At 33.9% G+C, this 25,542-nt stretch overlaps 1 protein-coding gene and 2 non-coding genes across 3 annotated transcripts in view; 2 read left to right on the forward strand and 1 right to left on the reverse strand.

Annotated features, from left to right (window-relative positions):
* LOC144448136 (thyrotropin receptor-like) overlaps window positions 1–16,002 on the reverse strand; it is a 121,469-nt gene extending 105,467 nt beyond the window's left edge. Inside the window, exon 1 of the mRNA XM_078138289.1 lies at window positions 15,797–16,002. Coding sequence (XP_077994415.1) covers window positions 15,797–16,002 — 206 coding nt within the window. The remainder of the gene's footprint in view (window positions 1–15,796) is intronic.
* Window positions 16,003–20,029: 4,027 nt separating this feature from the next.
* On the forward strand, window positions 20,030–20,101 carry Trnaa-ugc (transfer RNA alanine (anticodon UGC)). Its single transcript has one exon. It is a non-coding gene; the product is annotated as a tRNA-Ala (tRNA).
* Window positions 20,102–23,628: 3,527 nt separating this feature from the next.
* On the forward strand, window positions 23,629–23,700 carry Trnaa-ugc (transfer RNA alanine (anticodon UGC)). The gene has a single exon. It is a non-coding gene; the product is annotated as a tRNA-Ala (tRNA).
* The last annotated feature ends 1,842 nt before the right edge of the window (window positions 23,701–25,542 follow it).

The following is a 25,542-nucleotide window of genomic DNA, read 5'->3' on the forward strand; positions in this document are numbered from 1 at the left end:
CTTTATTCATGTAATCGATATTTTATACATATACTTTCCCACCAAAAATAATTCTTTTTGCCATTACCTCTTCACTAATGTCCACTTTATTTTTATTCTGCAATTATAGTTTCAACTATTAACAATAACAAATTGTTAAAATTTATGATAAAAACATTTTAACAAATCCATGTAACAGTAATAAACCTACATTCATACATGCATAGGTCACCATAATATTATTTGTCATGTCTGCAAAATGTTTACCAGCTGTAGGCAAAAAATGCCTCTATTTCAACAAAATGTAATTTATTCAAGCAAAAATTCTAGTTTATCTATAACTTTTTGCATAATCTCACTTTTATTTTAGGCTAATTTCATAAATGTACACTCTTTTAACAAAAATACACCAAAATTTCTGTTTAAAAACTGGATTTTTATTCATGGCAGTCAAAATATGTAACGAGTAATCACACTTTTATAGTGCCTATACTCTGATGTAGAGTGAAGAGGCTACCAGCTGTAGCTGTATATACAGTACAGGGTTTGACTTTATTTTTAGCTGTTGTATACATTATGTGAATTAGTTTCTGGATAACAAGTTTGACCTTGCAAATTAATTACTGGAACTTAGAAGCTATAACAGGAAAGCATTGAAGTCCTTCATACCACCCTCTATGCTTCCATCCACATAGAGTAGATCTATAAAAAAACACATCTCTGCAAAACCCATTAAATGTATCTAATGCCAATGACTTACCAACCAAAATACAAAAAATTGATGACAGCGTTTTTATGGATTTTCATCACGATACATAAATTCATATGACAGATGTTCACACGTTAAGTATTAGATTGTCTACTTATGAAAAATGTACACTATTATAACTCAGAACACTTACATTTGTACTAGCACATACAACCTGTATATGTGTATAACACTACATACATACATACATACATACATACATACATACATACATACATACATACATACATACATACATACATACATACATACATACATACATACATACATACATACATACATACATATACATACATACATACATACATACATACATACATACATACATACATACATACATACATACATACATACATACATACATACATACATACATACATACATACATACATACACACACACACACATATACATACATACATACATACATACATACATACATACATACATACATACATACATACATACATACATACATACACACACACACACATATACATACATACATACATACATACATGTATATTTAGTATCCTATTGCAATTAGGGTAGTAAACAGTGATTTAAAATCTGCACTTGACTTACAGAACGACTTTGACCATGAAAATACATCATGGTAAACAATTACCCTCTATGTGGTAGAGCTGCAATGTAACTACTGTATTAAACATAGGACTTGAATTTAACCTTCCATGGTTGCTAGTACTAGTCAGATCATTTAGCCGTATGAACTGTTTCAGCTACAATTTTCTATTGATTTCCATTGGTCTAGCTACAGGTACCACTTTATACATTGTATACATAATTTAGTAGTCTCAATATGCAGTTTGGTAGTCTATATGCCCTGGACTACTACTAATTTCGTAGTCAAGATACAATGTTTAGTGGTCTATATGCCCTGGACTACTGCTAATTTGGTAGTCAAGATACAATGTTTAGTAGTCTATATGTCCTGGACTACTGCTAATTTGGTAGTCTAGATACAATGTTTAGTGGTCTATATGTCCTGGACTACTGCTAATTTGGTAGTCTAGATACAATGTTTAGTGGTCTATATGTCCTGGACTACTGCTAATTTGGTAGTCTAGATACAATGTTTAGTGGTCTATATGTCCTGGACTACTACTAATTTGGTAGTCTAGATACAATGTTTAGTAGTCTATGTGTCCTGGACTACTACTAATTTGGTAGTCTAGATACAATATTTAGTAGTCTACATGTACATTTGTATGTACCACGGACTACTGCTACTATTATATTCTTGATACAATGTTTAGTAATTTCCACTGTACATCATCTATGTACCTAAGACTACTGCCAATTTGGTAGTCTGGTACATGTACATTTGTAGATACATTTGTAATCTGTACCTCTGTGACACTCCCATAGTAGGTATAAATTAAAATATTAATTTATTATGTCACAACTGTGGTTTTGACCCCTTTTTCAACTCATGTACACTTTTGACAGTTGTTTTTTTTCTTTTTTTTAATTTAAAACATTTAATATGTAGATGTGTTGACTCCATCTTTGAATGCATGTATGACCTTTGACCCCATATTTTAGACAACATGGTTTCCAAGTTGCCAATTTTTTCTGGGATTTTTCAAAAACATACATTCCATTTTTTCCATTTTTTTTTACTCCTATTTTCAGGCAGAATGTAAACATTTGAAATGTAGACGTTTGCTGTACCCTGAACAACTGCTAATTTCACTGAAGACCTATTAACCTTCCTTTTTTTGTTGCCTCAAATTGAGTCAAAAGAAAAAATATGTGACAATGTGATAATAAGGTCACCATACATGTACACTCCCCTCTCTCTCTTCTTTTAATACAGCAATGAAAACTAAACATATGCTTTTTTTGTTGTTTGAGTCGTAAAATATGTTCAGACTTTGCAACAATGAGATAATACAGCTATACACACACTACTACATATATGGGTAACATTTCTGAGTACAGGCATGTCGGCCAGTTCAAGCTTCATATTGCTACCTTTCTCTGTTACTGTAAGTGTAAGAATGGGGAAATACGAGAGACACTATATTTTTCTGTTTCTCATTATCCAACCGACCAAATTTTTCATCGAAATAAAAACAATATTGTTATTTTCGCCCACCCTTAATATTTTGCAGAACAGCACCATCTATGGCAAGAATAAGGAAGACTGGTGATGTTATCGACAGTCATGGCAGTGACTACAACACTTGTTCACAAACAGAGCATTTTTTTCATGACAGAAGTTATTCAAGTGGGAGGCCGGGGGTGGGGGGGGGGGAAGAGGAGCTGAGAACATACCAATTGTTTAGAAGCTGAGAAAGGGCTTGATACATATGGGGACAGGAGAACTGGTTTCGATTTCATGCTAAACCGATTTCACTATTCCACGTGGGGACAGGCTAGATATTTACCATTTGTCTGTGATATTAAAATCTTGCCTTTTGGCATTCTAAAATGGCATAGTTACTAAAGTTACCATACTAAATATAAAATGCTATTAAAATTCATCTAAGTACTTATAACAACTATTAGGACATTGCACAGTACACTTCTGATGTACATGTAACAGTAAATTGTAGAGGCAAATGTCAGCCAGTCTAATGTTACCACTGTATAAAGTTACATCATCTATTAGTATTAAAGGGGAATACCACGCCAGAAAATAAGTCTGTTTACAAACTTTGGTTCTGGAGAGTCATTTCATGATTTCAAATCTCATAATTTTTGCTCAGTTGCCAAGAAACACCAAATTAAAACACTTTTTTCATCACTGTTGTTCTTTCAGTGGAATTGCACTGCATTATGGGTCTTAGCAGACATGAATATTCATTAGATACATTAAAAATTCATGAATCCTAAGAGCTTACTTCCTTCACATACATTTTTTGTAAATAGTCAGCACCCTAAGTTAATGAAATGTGTGTACCTGTATTTTCTGGAGTGGCTTTCCTCTAATTCAGCAAGGTAATAGTATTATAACGAGGAAAAATTAACACCAAATTGCGAAAAGTTCCAGTGACCGAAATTTTAACAGAATGACATGATCCTAAGTAGTGTGTATGGGAAAGTTACAGTACAGTTTGAAGTATACAAGATATTATAATATTTCTAATTAATTAATAGAGAACTTGAGGCACTGGTTTTTTTTCAAAATCTTTAATACAATAATACTTACAAAACTGTTCTATATCATACAAAAACATGTTTTTTATTTTGATTTATTCCTTGAAAAGAACATAAAATATCAACTTAGTATCACCAAATTTATACAATGTGTGCATTTATACAGCGATGTCAGTGGCACTTTTTGGGTACACCAAAAAAGTATCCAATTTCCAGTTTGCAAACTGTTACACCACAGATTTCATGTAGTTAGTACATGTAAGTTTATTCTGCTAGTATATTGTCCTATGAGATATAAGTGTTGCAGAACCACATGTTCACATTCAGCTCATGTCCCCTTAAAACATTTCACAAAAAGCAATTGCTCTCCAGACATACAAATCAAACAGCTTTCAATACAGAGAAAGTAATATACTACATTATTCATAAATAATACACAGTAACACAGTGAGCCAGTTTCTAACATACAACGTATCTTAATATACTATCTTGCCACTGCATATAGGAACATTGAAATACTTGCCCTAGGTAAGTGAAATATACATTGTACAATGTAAACATAGATGAGAAAAGTAAAATTTCAACATCACTGAAATTCTTGCAGGATACATCAGTGTCCTCCAATTCTTGCAATAACAATAGATAAAGAACCTAAGCGGGTATAATTGTGTTTTTCTCTAAAATGTATTTTCTTCATTCATCCAAGGAAAATATTCATATGTTTTGCAACAACTTGTGTGTGACTCGTAGTAAAAAGATCCCTTAGGTCACTCAAGACTCTTATGTACATGCAAGTTGTGTTTTGAACAGATCTCTGAAACTAATATGTCAATTAATTTTTTTGAAATTCAGTGCAAGATATCTTTTACGTCCTTTATGTAATTTCTTTAAATATTATACTTTATGTTTGCAAGGATGAACTGAATACCAGTATAAACCACTTGCGTCTCTACGGCAATGTTCAAAACAATTGCTCGCCAGAGGTTGCGTCAGCAGAAATATACTAAATGCGAAATATGTGTTCTGGTTTGTGAGAATGGAGCTGTCACTGATGCCATACATACATGTAGTTACTAAAAATAAAGAGTTCTATTAAAGAATTCTCCTAATTAACTGTATTCACGAACTGAATTCCACACACCTGAAACCCACGTTCTCTGATTGCGTCAGGGCAAGACAGGAAATAAAGTAACCCTGTGGTAACGCATGGATTCTAGGCTACAATTTCACTGACTTCCTGGATATCGAAATGAGTTTTACCAATCTGAATACACCTTCAGTTCATTTCTATGTGTATCAGCCACACTTCGATGAATATTAGAAATTTATTGAAACAAGCGATCTAAATTGTGTCTATTTTGAATAAAAGGTTTTAATGACATGAGCTACCAAACTTCCGTACATAAAGTAATTCATTAAAACAAATATAATCATTGCTTCCTTCAAAACAAGTTTCTCCCTGTGTACATTTTGTACCTACCTACATGTACATGTATACATACAATGTAGCACGCTTTACTAAATATTCCCATTTTCAAACAGGGAAAAAATCATTGCAACCATAAATACAAATTTCTCTGCATGTTAGAATAGCTACATATACCTTGAATTGAATGTACACACAGTTTTTATATGTACATACATGTATACCACACTTTCATAAAATAAATATTCATTAAAACTAGCAATACTGTTATAATCACTGCTTGCTCCTCGCACACATGTTTCTGTACGTGTACAAGTATCTACAATGAACCATGCATTAATACTACTGTACAGTAACTTTCCATTTTATAACAAGCAATAAATCGTTGCCACCCTAAATATACAAGTTTCTCCACGTGTACATGTACCTGTAAATGTAGCTACCCTGAAGTGAAAAAAAAATATACGTGTGTATCATCTTGTCACACAGTTATTAAAACATGTAACATCATCACTTCTCTCTTTAAAGACAAGTTTCTCTACAGACATGTGTGAATGAATACTAAATACAAGTCATTTCCGTTAAAAACAGGCAATAAATGTATATTGTTACTTCATGTACATGTATCTCCAATATTATTCTCTCTGTATATCTACATGCACATGTACCACACATTGAGTATTTATCAAAACAAGCCATCCAATTGTTGCTACCTTGAGTACCAGTTTTCTTTCGTGTACCTACCATACTTCAATAAAGTAGTACTTTATAATAAAGTTTATTAAACAAATAAACCGTTCCTTGCTTGAAGTTCAAGACAACTATTTCTATGTGTTTGCCATGCTTTACAAAACACCATTGTAGTAATTTTTCATAAAATTAAAACAAACATTAAATCATTGCTACCATAAATACAAGTTTCTCTAAAGCATCTGTACTATACTTTACTACATGTAAATCACGTAGCAATTTATTGAAATAAGCAATAAATCGTTGCTACTTTAAATAACAGTTTCTGTACACCTGTACCAGACATGTTTACTAAATAACAGTTTATGGAATCAAGCAATATATGCAAATCATTGCTACCTTAAATATTAGCATCTCTATGTGTATTTGTAAAATAAAAACGTTAATGAAACAATCTATAAATTGTTGCTACCTTAAATACCAGTTTCTCTATCACTATCACACGTTGACAAATAACAGCAATTTATCAAAACAAAGAAATGTACTATATCTTTGCTACATGTATCTTGAATATGAATTATGATATATTTATGAATATCTCCATGTAACACTTTTTAATAATGACCTGTAATTTATCAAATTAAGCAATAAATCATTGCTACAAAGTATTGCCAATATTGTTACAATGTATGTATTCACCACACTGAGAAATAACCCTAATTTATCACAACAAGAGACAAAATCTTTGCTACCTTGAATATAATTTTTATGCATATCATATCTACATTGTACGTGAATCACACTTACTAATCACCTGTAATTTTTCATACAAGGAATAAATTGTAACTACCTCCAATATTATTTCTGGTTTTCCTATATGTACAATGTACAAATGTATCTACCCCACTGCAATTTCTCAAAACAGGCACTATAACCATGGTAACTTGAAAATGAGATTTTTATATTTACATGTACATGTACACTGTACCTACATGTACCATATTTTAGAAAATGACAGAACCCAATAATGTGTGAGTGTAAGTGTGGTGTACAATTACTTGGGATATTTGCATGAGTGCTGGCAGTGTTCTCTGTGGCAGTACTTTCACGAGCGTGGCGAAAACATCGGAAATTCAAAACTACCCAATGGCACTACCAAGCCACCATATACTATATACATGTACAATGTAATATAATCAAACAGGCACCCTAATTGCTGCTACCATAAATTGAATACAATTTTCTTTTTTATCTACCATACATGTACATAACTATAATTGACCAAAACTAGTACTGCACATTTTGGCTATCTTGAAGACATTTGAGGATTCTATCAAGATCCCATATCATTTAATATACCGTACGGCAACAGAATGTTCTTGGTCCAAATAAAGATTTTTGGCACTAAAATGTCCCTGCCCCTCCCACCTAACAATTAATCTCATTGTCCAAACTGTCTGGAGGGCAGTTGAGTTGTCTGGAGGAGGGAGGGGATGGGTGGGGGTAGGGGAAGGTCAGTTGTCCTGAAATGTCAGACATTGTTTACATCATCATACATGAACTTGTTAACTAAAAGTTGAATTCACAGGTGTTATACCACCTGGCTGCCAAGCTCCACACCAATGACATGGTAGTATAGTTAGATTGTAGCAACCCAAGAGAGGATACTAAGCCTATATCAAATTGAACCACAAACATGACATAAAGATTGATAAGTCAGGTTATACTAGGTCACGATGAAACAAATCACTTAGGCCCTCGATTCCCATCTAATGTGTACTAAGGACCCACAGGTGTTAAATGCTATTAGGGGCATATTTCAAGTGCTAGGTTGGTTTCACAAACGTCTATTGAATGAATGGTTGATATACATGTACATACATACATATCCCATGTAGATCTGACGGTGACAATACACAGTGTGATGTAGACATGGTGTTGCCAAACTGTCATGATACTCTGAAATTATTACTTGTACATGTAGCTTTGATATCCAACAAAACACCACAAATAAAATGTCCATGAAGCAAAAAAAAAATACAATATAAATCCTGGCCCTTTAGTTTTAAAAAAAATTAAACAAAATTGTAGATCTGATAATATTCAACAGAATAACATGGATTAAATTTTGAAAAGTTGTAAAATAAAACGTACACAATCCAAAGAAGTACAATTTAAAAACTGACATTAAATTGTATGAATATTTGCCTTATTTGTGCACTTGGTTTACTTCTGAAATTAAAATCATTTATTTTTTTGCATTTTTTGAAAACGCACACCATTGCATCTCAGTACTCTTACTCTCAAAATAACATATCAGAACTAAACCTAAAAAATTTAATTTCTTAATATTACAGGGTAAATTTCCCATATTTCCAAACTGAACCTTTTTGTTTAAGTTACTATAACAACATACATTGTACATGTATCATTATGAGAAGAGATGATACACCTATTAAACAGAGAATTAGAATTAAACATGCCTTAGTTATCATATAAGGTTCATGAACTAACACATACAAATAGCATGTATATGATGTATACTACATTCCTCAATATTACACTACTGGGTGAATTGTCTATACACATATTTCCACACTGGACTCTTTTTTTTACATTACTAGTTGAGAATGGAAATTGCAGCTTAACCATGTCCATGAACTCACACAGACAAATATAAAAGCTAAACCTATATTTCTCAATGTACATGTAACAAGGCGAGTTGTTCATATTTCCAAATAAGACTGTTTTGTCTAACCCTTAGTGACTTGATTTCTGTAACCCTACATGTACATAATAAGGTGTCAGGTTGAGAATTGGAATTAAACAGGTTTTGGCTGAATCATATACATGTACATGTACATGTAGTTTAAAAGTTAATAAGATAACCTCAAAAATGAACGTACATTAAAACCTCACAAAGTACATCTACAAACTAAGCCCGCTGACACAAAGTACGTGAGAGTAGGATAAGGCAGATAAACATTTAAATGGGAAAAAAATATTCTATTATAGTATTAGTCTGGGTAATAACTGCCATCGGCTTACTGTCACCTCCAACAAGTGAATCTGGCAGCCTCAGAAATACAGATTACATGTACATATGGTTATATACAGATTTCAGTATAGTTAATCTCAGTGAAATTCTGACTTTGGCAAACAAAGACAAGAATCAGATATTATATTCAGATTTTAGTACAGCTAACGTTAGTAAAATTCTAATGTTATACAGTGGCGCTATCATACACAGTAGTTTAAACTACTGTATGACAAGTTAGTAGAAGATACAATGTACATACATTTTGTATAATCATATTCAGATTTAGGTACTTGGTGGAAAAAAATAATTATGTGTTTCTGATAAAATGACCTCAGAAAATAGGGTACATATACATGAAGGTAGGTTGGGATTTATCTTATTTTATTTTATCTTTTTAATTGATTTTATTTTCAAAAAATATTCCTTCGACCTAAAAACAAATAAAATGTTGGTCAGAATACACTTCCCGTGATGAAATATGTACAGGGAAAGAAAACAGATGGGCATAAAGGTCAAGAAGTCAAAGAATTTCTGATCTTTTTGTTTTAATATTTATGTTTAAAAAATGTTTCGGATCAGAGGCTTAAACTAGGGTCGGTAGGGTTATAATATCGGAAATGATGGGGTTTCCAAAACCATAGCAACAGCACAGAATAAACCTCAATTTACTTATGCTGCTATAAATAAGTAATTTGCATCTGTAAAAATGTAAAATCTCCCTGACTTCCACAGGTATCTTAACCCAAGGTTCCCTGCCATCAATCATAGAACAAGGTATATGGGAATCAATGAATACTAGATACCAAATTTCTCTTTGAACTCAGTTACAGGGTTTCTCAAACCATAGCAACAATACAGAACAAACTTCACTTTACTTAAAATGCTATAATACAAATGTATAAAGTGATTTCATTTGTATCTGTAAAAAGATAAAATCTCCCTTGACTACCACAGACAATTTACCCAAGTTTTCCCTTAGCACAAATTACCATAAAACAAGATTATTGAAATCTATGAATGGTTTATCAGATTTCCGTTAGAACTCGTAGAACTCTATACAAGGTTTCTCAAACCATACAACAACACTGAGCAATCATTACTTAGACATCCATAAACTATGAGATTTAATCATCTTCAATCTCAAGAGGATGGTATTGATGGTCTGAGTGAATCCTTTTGACTATGAGATCCAGGAAATGAAAACAATACAATGTAAGTTTCTATGACTGAGAAAGCTATCAATATTGAACACAGTAAGTTACTAATTATATGTAAGAGAAATTAAAAAATATTTCATTAATGAGACATATCACTTCTTTTTTTCTGAGGGGTAAATGTATTTATTTCTAGTCAAAGTCTAAGGCCTCACAAAAAAAAGTTGTGGTTCCAATTACGCTCAATTTTAGAATAGGTGGGGGTAGGTAGATTTTTAAATTTATTTTATTATATTGTTTTCATGTGTGAGTGTCTAGTTCAGGTTTTGCAAATGGTCTCTGTTTGTTTATATCTTCCTATCAAATGTACAGCCATTACAGATTGGAAGAACCATTTTGTATTGTCAGTTACCGCATCCACTATTTCTCATCAGACTTCACAATTTTTTTTGATTTCATGATTTTTTTCTCGAATACGTCAAAGAAAGTTTAGGGTCAGCAGTGAAAAAATACATTTAAGTGGGGTTGTGTAACCGGAACCAATAATTATTTTTTTAGGCCTAAAATAATTTTCCTAAGGTTTAAACCCAATAATTAAAGATGTTTACAAACTCAATCATACATGTATTCGTGCCTTTCTGATGAAGGCAGAATTTTCTTTTCTTTGTATTTTCAGTAGCAATTATTTGGGGAAGAGGTGGGAATTTCCATCTTCAAAAACCACAGCCTGCTTTACGGCAGCACCGTCCAAGACACACCATCAAGAGGTCGTAATATTTTGCAATGTTGTGGATGAAACATCAGCTCTGGATTGCAAGAATGGGAATTGCCAACTTTTTATTTTTTAATCATATTGGGCCGGAACAGTACTTTTGCAACATTCCATATTTATAACAAAATTTAACTACTTTCATTTCCTTTTAAAATCAACAAAACAAATTTGCTGATGGGGTTATTTTACTTCAATCAAAACTGGCTAAGAATTTCAATCTTAAATTTTTCTTTAATTTAGGAAAAAACTGGTAAGACTTTCAATTGAAACTATTTTTCTTTAAATTTAAAAATCCATGGGGGATAAAGGTAAGACTTTAAATTTTGCACTTTTTTTTTAAATTTAAAATTTATGAAAAAAACCTAGTAAGTTTTAAATTATTAATTTTTTCATTTAAGTTTGTGAAAAAAAAACACTCAATTTTACACTACGTTCTAAAAATCACTCAACAAAAGTACAAGGATATACTATGAATCTCTAAATAACTCAAATTAATTCTCCTTTTGGATAAATCTGACATCTCCCAAGATATTATGAGTTAAATATTCAGTATGTATTTAATTAGATTTATGCAAGTTATCATTCAATGTGGTACTTTAGAAAGTTATTCTCTACAACTGATATTTCTCCAGAATCACAGATAAATTTAAAAGTTAGCTATTAATATCTGCCTGGATATGTGCACACATGTACATTGTAGTTATAGGTTATAGTCAGTATGCCCTCTAACTTCTATTCTAAGCCAATTTGAAGTGCCACTGACGCACATACTTTCTAGTGACGCACCAAAATTTGGTTTTCCCCAATATCTTACTATGTGGTGACTCACAAGAAATGCCAGTTTTTCTCATTTTGAATCACAACAAGAAAATTTGGCTATCATTAGAGGGCACACTGGTAACTTATCGTTCACTGGGGGATATTTGAAAGTCACTTCTTAAAAACTTATGTTTGTTCACTGATAAATTATGGGTTACTTTATTCCTGTTTGTTTGTTTGTTTGTTTGTTTGTTTGTTTGGTTAGGTTTAAATTACATTCTTTATGTACTATCACTCAATTGGGAAATGTTATCAACTCTTTCCTCAAAACTACTGTATTTGGTTTTATAGCCTAACCATTGAATAGGGAACACAAACATAACATTAACACCACTGAACTGGAAATTATTAACACTTGTGTAGGTCTGTCTATCCAACGTTATTGCAGTGTGAAGTCATCCATAGAACATTACATGTACATGCAGTTCCCATGTCCTGATTACAGTAGTTTGCATGTCATCTTGTTGAAAAGTAGTTCTCATTGAAAACTAGTTCTCATATATGTATCACAATCAACATTACTTCCATAACACCCATTTTACCTCACGCATGCCAAGTTTAACACGTTTGAACACAAAATACAAGATTTATTACTTGTATGTCCTGGTTGATTGATGTCATGATAATGTGTATCTATGTCTGTGGTCTTCAAAATGGGAGTCAAAATATTCAAATATAATATTATTATGTTTCTTGGTTTTTTCATAAACCATGCTTGTAGAGGTACATTTGTATAAAATAAATACATGTACATCATTCTCCAATATCCTGTTTCATTCAGCTGCAAAATACTCGTAATTCAAGAGTTTATTACTACTCGGCCTTGCACTCATAGTGACAAGGTGCCTTAGGTCATTTGGAAATTGTATTTTCCTTGACTAAAGGAATACTGGAGAATAATATTGAATTATTACTTCCGTGTTATACGAAGACACCAACAAAACACTAGATTGTCAAAAGCTGGGAAATATAGTGATAACATGTCATAGAACCATTTTACCTAGACATCACCAAACACTGGTTCCGAGTTTTGACTAATCTTCGAAAAAAAAAACCATCTTTCCTTCTGATCTCCAAGTTATGTACTCACTAAGTCTGTACATAAACATTTACTTTTGCCCAAACTACAGTTGGACTGACACTGGCTTTATCTACAGTAACAAAACAACAACAACAACAACAACAACAACAACAACAACAACAACAACAACAACCATCCAAAAATATTAAATATATAAAAAAAATCTTTTTTGTATGAATATATCTTCTACAGTTACAATATTTACTAAATGATGTTAATATACTGTAGAACTTTTTTATTTCAGTTAATTTTCAATTCCTAGGCTCTTAAATAGTCAACTTTACCAAATGTATTCCCTCCTCTAATAAACTTCCTGGTTATACGAGTAGAAAAAAATTAATTAATTGCTTGGCTTTTTTGTGCAAAGAAAAAGCAGTAAGTTTTACCATATGTAAGAAATGATTTTTACAAGGCTCCTGAAGTAATAGTAAAAACAGGTGTCAATTTAATTATTGATACAATGATGGGAGTAAAAAATCACTGTTTACAAGTCACTTCTTGCTATACAGACTTTCCATCCTTAAAAAAAAATTACATTTATTTTTAAAAACGTGTACATTTTCCAAGAGTTTTATCTTTATTTGTACAAGAGTCTGCATTACACCCAAAAGAGTTTAAAAAGTCAACACAAAAATTAAAAATAGACTTTTTATATGAGTGGTTGATTATGGAAAATACAAGACTGGAAAACGAAGTTATGGGAGAATTTAGATTAAATTTGATATTCATTGGCTAGGTGCTAAAATATATGTAAATATTAAATCATGAATTTGTCAGGTTATCCAAAAATCTGACATTTACTGTGATAATTTATATGGTCCTGGTTATGAATACACATAGCTCTAACAATTCTCAAATTTTTTTTGTTTTTAGATTTTTGTTTTTATAATATACCGTTTTATCACCATGGGATGATTTGCACTCAAAATTAACCCCTGGACTATAAAAAGCTGAAAATCTAAAATGCAAAATACTGTACCTCAAAATTAAAAACTATCGCAACAATTATTGTAGCTAGGTTATGAGTTACATTTACAAGCTCAGCCAGCCTTGAATCCCTGCTGTCATGTTGAAAACCAAAACCATGACAGCATGTGTTCAAGATGCTTGTGAAATGTTCAGACATTACATGTAAAATTTCGCAGACATGCCTTGACTGACACACAAGGGTTTAGCAGACTGCAAGTATATAGCATATTAGAAATTTTACGATGGCAATATTGTTTTTTAAATGAAACAAAAAATATGAATTAAATATATTTGCAAGCCTTATGTAGTACAGTTGTCTTTACATTTATCAAAATATCATAAGACTACTGGCATTACACATTAACTCAGTTGTCTAACAAGTTAAGTGCATTAAGATGTTTGTACTAAAAATTGATACAGAAATATTCATGTATAGAAATGTGTCGTCTGAAAACTTTAGCTGGAAGGCATCATGTTGCAAGGGTTATCAACTTCACTATCATCACGTTGCTGTTAACACGTCATTGCAATCACGCTGTTATGCCCACCCTCGAATATTTAAAACGATCTGAAGTACTCCAGCTTCTTATCTTTAGCATAGCTTGACGAAGAGTAGGCTATTTCACTCCTACACAATATTGTAACTATTTCCTCCGACGGCCGACAGAGAAATCATTTGCCTTGCAGTCTACAGATACGTTAATATAAACACTTACGACGCACGCAATGATATATTTTTATCTATTTTTCCTCGCAGGACATATCCAAGTCATTTCAGCTGTATCTCCGTTGGTGACAGTATACTTTACATTGGAGGGTTTGTCATCAAATTACGATCGCTACACTTATAGAACTTCGGTTGCTTCATTTCAATCGCCAGTCTAGTCGAGTCTACCTCCCTCCCACCCAGTAAAATCCAATGTCTTGTCAGAACCCATCGGGCCGTACTAATAAGGGAATCGGTTTTTTTATGTTTTAAGCACCGGCAAGATAAACAAACTCGCAAAGTAAACTTTCCCTTTCGCTGCTAACTTCAGACATTTTACGATTTGAAATCGACACCTACACAGTGGCACGTACGGTAAGGGTTGACAACACAGTAAGGGGACCCCACATCCTCATTTTGCCTTACGGTAGAACACGTGTTAGACCAGGGCTTTCTTTAAGAATTTTGTAAGAGTCAAATCTATAGAAACGTATGTCATGGGTTAGCACATAAAATCACAAAGGGGTCAGTCTACTCAAACAAATACGGCGAAATAGCGGCCTTCCATAAATCCGAATGATCAATACGAAAATCGAAATACACTACACTCGTTTCTAACGATACCACTTACGACAAGTTCGGATTTTGAGCGCTAAGTTTAAAATAATAAATAGCGGGGAAACCACAGTAGGGTGAGAATAGCCGTATAGTAGCTCTAAAGACCCGGAATTTCACAACAATCTGCCGAGTAATAGGCAATTAGCTCAGTTGTAAAGACCGTGGTTCGGAGAACGACTTCATGAAAAGCATGGGTGACTATACAACAGTCAATTTCGGTTGCGTGTCAATAGCTTCACACACAACTGCAGACTTGAAACTCCGTTACATGCACATTACTTGGACCGAGTTCCGCTACTGTTGCAATTTTCAGGATAGTGGGATCTCAGAGACTTTCTTTTGGCACCCCTCAAGTTAACAGCAAGCCGATCAAGCTAAGTAAGTTGGACAAGAGCGTCGTACATAAAAGTTTCGTTGGAACTTCGCGAAGATCAACAGTGGAACGGCGGCTCGTTAGCACACTAAAACTGCAGCTATCTGTAGTAAACACATGTACGACCGTAGTGTACCTCCATCAAAATTTACTGTTTGCTTGCGGTTATTCCACAAAGCAACACATTAATTTTAGTGACAGACATGTACGAATACCTTAAAACATGCTAGCACGGTTGTTACTCTTAACACTCACACATAAACAGTGTACTCACAACTTCGTGGTGTTCCTTCCGAGTCCTGGTGGGACCGCCGTGAAATTTAGTCCCGAGCAGTCGACATAGGAAGTAGACGGGTAGCATCTGCAACCGACTGGACATCCGCCATTCCCTACATTTTCTCCATAACTGCTGTGACCAAACCCAATAAGGAGAAAACAGCACAGAATAAGACCAAACCGTCGACTGTTGATATTCGCCATGCTGCACTCGTATCGGATTATTGTATTTTGCTTTGCTCGACTTCTACCTGACAGTCTTTCAAACATTGAAACGCTGAACACAGCGGAAGAAACCATTCTTTAAAAGGAATGTTTAGATAACTTTTAAAACGCAGAGCTAAACAAACTCACATGACAATACTGAGAACAAACAAAGAGTTTAGCACAAAACAAATGTCTCTTAAAACCCGTAATTTCATTCAATTTGCTCCCAAATAACGCATTAACAAATGATAAAGTCTTGTAAGTTCGTTGTACACAGGTACAGATAGCTTATTCAATCGTCAAAAACCATGGCGAACCCCATCCTATAGTAGTATGGTCCCATTGCAAATCATCGTCAAAATCGACGCGTCGGTCCACAGTCTCGTCTCGTCGGGCGCCCACTAACTTCCACAATCAACAATGTTTATAATTACATCACGATTCGGAGATACTGTAATATCTGTGACTTCAAATTTTTCACAACATTGCGATAATTTTAAATGTGGTGGGGGGGGGGGATACTACTGCAAGTGCAATTACTGTTGTTCGCTGTCTTCTTTTGTTTTCATGTGAAAATATGCTACACTTTGAAATGTGCCAGTTAATTAAAAAATGTTTATTTTTAATCTCTATGTTTGTGTTTGAGCTTATCATCCCTCATTTCATTCAAACTTCCATCTTTTACTTTGTCCATAGACCCTACTTTCGTGATTTGTCTCATTTCTCTGTATCTGTACAGGAGAGGAGTTTGTGTGTGCTGAGGGCGCTCTGCGATTCGTTTCTTTTTCCTGCACTGTCGGTCTAAACTGTTTTATCTATGAATAAAAAGTAGTACACTGTACAGTTAGTAGCACTTTCTTACTTGTAATTGTATACACAAGGCCGATATGTCATTTATATCTTACACATTACACAAATAGTCAATTCCGTTAATATTTGGTTGATGGAGACTATATTTTGCGCATTCAATAAGTTTTGAAGTGTTGTGTTGTGTTGTGTAGTGCAATGTACTGTAGTGTAGTGCAGTGTAGTGTAATGCAGTGCAGTGTACTGTAGTGTAGAGTAGTGTAGTGTAGTGTAGTGTAGTGTAGTGTAGTGCAGTGCAGTGTAGTGTAGTGTAGAGTAGTGTAGTGTAGAGTAGTGTAGTGTAGTGTAGTGTAGTGTAGTGCAGTGCAGTGTAGCGTAGTGTAGTGCAGTGTAGTGTAGTGTTGTGTTGTGTTGTGTAGTGCAGTGTACTGTAGTGTATCATCATCATCATCAAGAGATGACATCAATTTTAAGTTTAATTTGTCAGAGTCACGTGAACACTTACGTGTGTGGCGAACTATTGAAAGCGAACAAAAGTATATCTCTTGAATTTATCCTCAATAGTCCACATAGCCACCCACCCTGAAGTGTCGCCATCATAAGTATGTAAGATAACATTCATGACGTCATCTAAGTATGTATGATAATACGCGTGACGTCATTAATTAAAGTATTACGATAACTCTTGTTTTTTTCTCACCACACCATTCCGTACACTTGAACACGTTATTGTGTAACACATAGGCCCTACAGAGAAATTGATTATTTTATTTAGAGCTATATGAGACAATTCTCAACATTTTCTTGAATCATTTCCAAACAATATACAAGCTTAAAGCACATGGAAATGTCAAATGAATATTTGGTATTTCAATTGATCATAAAATGTAACAGGTAAGCCATTTTATCACCATGGTAATGTATTGTATTGTATTACCATTCCAAGTAATACCGACTGCAAATATTGTACTAGCATGACTCGATTTTGGAAAAAATGGAAAAAAAATGGAAAATGTTTTGTAACCATGACAGCAATTGTGTTGCCATGACAAATATTGTGTCCATTGCAAATACCGTGTTACAGTGGAAAAAACATTATATTATCAAAAACATTGTGTTACCATGGTACACAATGTGTTACCATGGTTACCATAGCAAATATTGTATTTCTATGGAAAATATTGAGTTACATTTTACCTTCTTGTTTCGACTCCCTCATTCCCCCCTCCCCCTTCCCCTCCAGTAATTCTTTTTATTACCATTATCGTGTAAATAAAACATTAAAACATTATACCAACTCAACTCCTGTCATTTTAATCTGTTTTCGAATTGATATTATTTTAATTGCACTTACTTCGTTGGTTTTTGTTTGTGCGGAAACTTGTTTTATTTTATTTTGGTATATTTTTCTTCGATGTCGTTTGTATATAAATTTAAATTTAAATGTTTTAGTCAACGATAAAAAGTTCTCACAACACCTAACTTTCGAACTGGAAGTATAAATTTGCATCGCGAAATTAAATCGATATTTCCCGTTTACTAGACACAACACATACTTGGTAAATATCTTCAACAAAGACTGTTGCACTCAGTATAAAACATACCTTATTGCTTGCAATGGTAAAAGTAGTAAGGGTTTAGATGAACAGGAGCCGTTTATGCTAGCTTGAAAGCCTACTCCAAGGGGGAGATCATGTATTGGCAAATACAGCTACTGTTTTTGATATTGGTTAATGTCCCTTTCTCTAATTCATCAAGAAAACGTAAGTTATACAATGTATGTATGTATGTATGTATGTATGTATGTATGTATGTATGTATGTATGTATGTATGTATGTATGTATGTATGTACATGTATGTATGTATATGTGTGTGTATGTATGTATGTATGTATGTATGTATGTATGTATGTATGTATGTATGTATGTATGTATGTATGCATGCATGTATGTGTGTATGTATGTATGTATGTATGTATGTGTGTATGTATGTATGTATGTATGTATGTATGTATGTATGCATGCATGCATGTATGTATGTATGTATGTATGTATGTATGTATGTATGTATGTATGTATGTATGTATGTATGTATGTATGTATGTATGTATGGACTTCTCAGTTGAATGATTTCATTTCTTGACCAATTTCAGAATTGTCTACCAATGTCCGAGTAGTAGGTGGTTTGACTCCACATGAGGGATTAGTTGAAGTACGTTTGAAGCATTATGGATGGTCACCCATACTAAGAAGTGGATGGAGTTTTGTAGACGCTGACATGTTCTGCAAAGAGTTAGGTAAGAATTGACTCGAATCTAATCTGCTAGTCGTACTCCGGGTCACTCTTCGTATCCTATTGAAGTTTAAAAGTCTACATTTTAGAGAATAACCTGAAAAATATACCTAATACACCTTTCTTTATTTTCTGTTACCATAGCAATGATGGATGGGTCTCAATAGAGCATAGATTGTTAGGGTACTTCTTGAGGCAGTTTCGGGTAATTCTCACCTCAAAGTTTCCTTGTCTGTGTTTCCATGACATTTCCATCCTAGTCATGCAATGTTAGTATGATTTCCAAACCATGCATCTACGGGTTAAAAGTTTCGTGTAAGTGTGTCTTTCATAATCTTTTAAGATTACAAAGTTGCAAATACATTTCAGATTGTACAATACATATTGGTAGGTGATGTGTGTGAATTTAGTAATTTAGTCCAGTCACACTAGTACTTATTTCTACCTTTAGTACACTTGTATTGATTACTGTTATCAAGTCTGGACAGACTTATTTCTGCCTTTAGTACACTTGTATTGATTACTGCTATCAACTTAAAGGAAAAGTCCAATCAGACTTATTTCTACCTTTAGTTCACTTGTATTGATTACTGCTATCAACTTAAAGGAAAAGTCCAGTCATACTTATTTCTGTCTTTAGTACACTTGTATTGATTGCTGCTATCAACTTAAAGGAAAAGTCCAGTCAGACTTATTTCTGTCTTTAGTACACATGTATTGATTACTGCTTTCGACTGACATGATTTAGGATGATAAATAGCACTTCTGCAATTACTTTGAAATATAGTAATAATGAATCTCTACTAGATTTGGCATGCATTTAGCCAGTTTTATAATTCTATTTCCTGTTAGGATTTGTGGAAAAGTGTGTTTCTGGGTAATTTATTTTACAAGTTTGAAAAAAATTAGTTAAGTATGTCGAGGGGGGATGTAGCTCAGCGGTAGAGCGCATGCTTTGCATGTATGAGGCCCCGGGTTCAAACCCCGGCATCTCCATGGGATATGTTTTTTTTTTAATTCTGAACTGAAACAACGTTCAGCTTGACGGAATCTAAATAATTTTTTCCAATTGCAATCGTAGTTTCTGTGACATCAGAACTGATTTGCTTTACTTTCATAGCAACATAAAAAAAACTGTAGACGTGTCAAATAAAATTGCAACGTTCGCCACTGGTAAAACATCGCGATGTCACATAAGAAGCAAACTTCAGATAATACTACATTCCTCTTTTGATTGGATTTACATTGTCGATATGTGATATTTACCAGACAATTGAAGCATACAATTACATCAAAAGAAAGTGATCATATTTCTAAACAACCTTTGATTATTTCACGTGATGCATACTGGGTAACATCAAATGTTGTACAACGTGTCGTGCTACCGCCCACAAGGAGCCGGAACCGCGCCAAAAAAACAACCAATGTAATAAATAAATAAAAATAGATAAATAGATAAATCAATAAATCAATGAAATAAATAAATAAAAAGAACATGCACTAACAAACACATGTGTATGAGGAAATGAAAATGTCATTAACACATTGAGTAACTAATCCATACATGAAGTACATGTATATCTGATATCCATGTGCTTAAAATGGCGTTTTCATTTACTCATACATATTTGTTAGTTTGTGTATATCTATTTATTTATATGCTTGTTTTTTGTTTATCATTAGCACGGTCCCTGGGTTCCCTGCGGTTACCCTGTCACAGCTACCCGGATGCATTAAAGGCCACCACTCAACTTAGCCAAAGCACGACACACACACACACACACACACACACACACACGTCACATTAACACAGACTAATATCAAACCAACATGATCAAATACTGTACTTGTGAAAAACCGATCGACCCATGAATACTTGAAATATTTATCCAGAACGTCGGTCTCAGCATTTCAAAACATCATAGATTTATTATGAAATTTCCTAAGTTGTTATGGTCTTTTTTAATCTGTGAACTGGGTCGTGATAGCGTTCTGGAATGCCTGTTCGTACATTCGTGTCTGTCGGTGCCGTCTACACATATTTCATATCAAATTGCGAATTATCGAAATATTCAACTTCTAGATAAGAAATTTCTTTGTCATTATGAATAGGTCAGCCAGGGGTCATGTTATGGAGCTGGAGTATTCACGCCTTGAGAGGAGACGCCCGACCACGAGTTGTCAACCTTCGATGCCATGGCAACGAGTCTTCCATCTTGGATTGCTCCTACGTGATAACGACCAGATATACTACGTCAGCAACGGTGAAATGCAATTGTTAGTGACATTACTGTTAATATTATCCTGTTGTAATGATTATAACTACAGTGTACTTTGTACAGAGTTTTATTTTCTTATTCAGCATTGTTCTGTTCCGGGAGAATTTCGTTCTTTTCATTTAATTTCATTTTGATTGATTGATTGATTGATTGATTGATTGATTGATTGATTGATTGATTGATTGTTTGATTGTTTGATTGTTTGATTGTTTGATTGATTGATTGATTGATTGATTGATTGATTGATTGATTGATTGATCGGTTGGTTGAATGATTGTTTGCTTGCTTGCTTGTTTGTGTATGTATTTGTTGTTTGTTAGTGTTTGTTTTCATGTATGTATGTATGTATGTATGTATGTATGTATGTATGTATGTATGTATGTATGTATGTATGTATGTATGTATGTATGTATGTATGTATGTATGTATGTATGTATGTATGTATGTATGTATGTATGTATGTGTCACGCTAGAAGTTACGATTCAAATGCGACTTTCTGTATATTTATACCCCTTCAGATGATGACTATCTTGGTTGCCATAGCAACAATAGAAACCGTCCTATATTGCCTGGAAATCACCTGTACTCTGCATCAATGACAATTCGGAAATGTGTGATGTACTGTCGTGAGCACAGGATGGAGTATGCAGGACTTGAACAAGGCAATCTTTGTTACTGTGGCAACGACAGTTCGTATTCCGAACCATTAGGCCAGCTATCGAGTGATCAATGTGACACGTTGTGCTATGGAGATGAGACGCAGGCCTGTGGTGGGCATTTAGCTATTGCTATCTATGCAAGTAAGTGCTGTGTAATAGACTACTTTTAGGTGTAAAAAAATCTGGTAAAAATCTTGCATCTAGTTTTCCTTTACTGTGATACACATACTTTTCCTTTGTAGATCGCCGTTTGTTTGTTTTTTCGTTCTGAAAGTGATCGCCTCTTAATAAGATAACTATAGACCACTTGTCTATAGTGGTCTGAGAGATAACTCACAGCTCTCGTTAAGTTTACATGGGATACAGGGATCGTTCAAAATGATGGAATTATACTAAAAATACGTATATACTCGTCGTAAATGGTTAAGATTCGAAGTTTAAAACTCATGTGTCGCTACATTTTCACCATTTTTCATTAATTTTTCATCGATGAAGCTCGAATTACACCAACCCTTAAGTGAAAACAGGTAAACCCTTCTGATGAGTCGAATTATCCCTTCACACACTGTTAAATGCACTGTGTGCACTGGCTTGCTGTACGTACGTATGTAAACAGTCGTAAACTTCGAAACCGGGTATGGATCGATTACCTGTTTTTCGAAATTAAGATTGCAACTGTGTGGGATATCGATAGTTTTTGATTAAACAAACACGTGCTTTCCCGAATAAATAATAAATTAGTCAAATATAAGAACAAAACATTATCAAATTTATTTTATTTCTATTTTTACTAGTTTTGTAAATATTGTAAGTATTCTAGTCTTTCCAATTTCAGAGTGTCTGTAAATGGGGTAATCCTGTAGACATCTCAAATAAATAAATAAATAAATAAATAAATAAATAAATAAATAATATAAATAAATAAATAAATAAATAAATAAATAAATAAATAAATAAATAAATAAATAAATAAATAAATAAATAAATAAATAAATAAATACAAATTATTAATCCATAATAGGTATTGGAGGTAGACACAGTGATAAACTAACGTTGTCAATAGGGCCATGGATGTATTAGTGTCACTAATACATCCATGATAGGGTTAACCCAAGGGCATAACACCGTACACAACAGGGTATCATATATTCCCATTATTCGGGGTATATCTCAACACCTGATGAGAGCCCTGCTAAAAAAAACGGTGCGACATACTTTATTTTTGTTGGCGTAGCAAATTTCAGCAAACAAAATCAGAAACAGCTTGGCCGCACTTGGTGAATCAAAAGTAATTACAAAGAGCTTCAAGTTTTAAACGTACTAGTCAAGAGGTTTTAGACCGCCAAAACAAACCAGACGCCACCGCTTAAATACCGCCCCCAAGCGGTGGCATCGAGGACAATAGTTGAAAAATGCCGTGAAAATTCATGAGTCCAATACTGTCAGGCATGAATTAATTATAAACTTACCATAACTGAAAATAGAATGTAGCACATTATAGAAAGTTTAAATATCGCCACAACAAAAAAAGAATTGACAAGTCTAATGCTATGCTAATTTATTTTTCCGCCTTTTGGTCACTTGGGGGATGTAGCTCAGTGGTAGAGCGCATGCTTTGCATGTATGAGGCCCCGGGTTCGAAACCCGGCATCTCCACGCTAACTTTTACGTCTGATTTTACACAGCCTCTCTGCTATTTTATAGTTGCTGTACGTAATAAACGTAGCAAACAACTTGTTTGACAATTCTTGTCGACTGGTTTAGGTATTTTTTTCTTCTGGGCGTTAACTTGTAAACTGACACGGCATTTTCCCACCACACAGGCAGTATGGGGTCATGTGGAGGTCATGTTGACGTCATTGGAGCAAAGCGACTTTATTCACCAGGGTATCCCGATGTCTACCCGATGGACGTGGATTGCCGATGGAAACTCAGCGCTCCTCCTGGAAGTAGCATACGACTAAAATTGGAATATTCAAAATTCTCTGGGACTGACGACTTCATAAACATTTTTGAAACATTTACCAGTAATAGCGATCAAATTCAAAATCCGAAGACATTAGCGCCAGGAGAAATGTTGCGGTTGTGTTCAAATGAAGTGTTTGTGGATTTCCATTCCGGTGAAAGTGACAGTGTTGAAAATGGAATGTTTATTTTACTTGTGGAAGGTATGTTGTAACCATGGTAACAATATACAGTAGGAACAGGTGGTAAATAGTGCAAACGAGACTTGTTTTGGTGTTATTATCTGAAGAAGTTTGACCGTGTGGTATCATACCCATGGTTTAAATAACCCAATGCCCGACGTGTGTAATCTAAATATCTAAATTACTATTATATTAGGCGACGGAGTTAGAAATTTTACAAAAAATGTACACAACATAGGTTACAAAACTTTATTAGAATGTAACTGAGTTGGTACGTGGTGTGACAAATTTAATAAAACTAAGTTTATGAGTTACTTATTAAAACTCCGGATCCGTGTAGCTGTACCTTTTCACAATAATTTTCTGAACGTTAAAATATATATACAATGCACACACTTTAATACTCATTACAGAAATGCCGCCGATCTGTAATCAACCGGAAAAACTAGGTGACATAACCATAATTAAAGTCAGCGACTGTCCAGCCAACTACTCATTCAGCTGTGACATAGGGTATAGACTAAATACGTCACATTTCCATGTATGGTGTGTTGGCAACAACACTTGGAGTGACGTCATGCCAAGTTGTAAAGGTAAGTGATGTGGCGCGTCGGTAAGATATCGACACTTATGGCGGTATCAATAATCGATACTGTCTATATATATATATATATATATATATATATATATATATATATATATATATATATATATATATATATATATATATATATATATATATAAAACCATCAACGTCCATCCACTCAACTCCATCCTTCCTAAATCTTTCATTATCTACTTCCAATATATTTATTCATCGTTTGCATGATTAACTTCAAATATATATTGTTGTTACAACCGACTGACAGCCATTGTATTTTGTATATTACTAGTAATAGATTGTGGTGACCCAGGTCACGTGGTCAATGCTGACAGAGATGGTGACCATTTCACTTATTTGAACATTGTGAAATACACGTGCCGTTATGGTTACCATAGTAACGGCAATGCAACCATCACGTGTTCTGCAAATGGAGTATGGACACGGAAGCCTCTGTGCAATATCAATGGTATGATCATTTTAAGTTCAAGGTCGCAGTATTGCAGTCGCCTCCAATATATTAGGCCATATAATGAAACCATAATAACTTGAACTAGACACTCACACATGAAAAAAATCTACGTACCCAACCTATTCTAAAATTGAGCGTAATCGGAAACACACAATTTGTTTCAGGCCTTAGAAGGATATTTTGTACTTTTATCCCAATTTGGTCAGTTCTCATCCAAATCCAACTTACACAGTGTTACAGTGGTAGTACAGACATTAACATTAATATTTCTCCAAGCT

This window comes from Glandiceps talaboti, chromosome 17, assembly GCF_964340395.1.
Source record: "Glandiceps talaboti chromosome 17, keGlaTala1.1, whole genome shotgun sequence".
NCBI classification, from domain to species: Eukaryota; Metazoa; Hemichordata; class Enteropneusta; family Spengelidae; genus Glandiceps; species Glandiceps talaboti.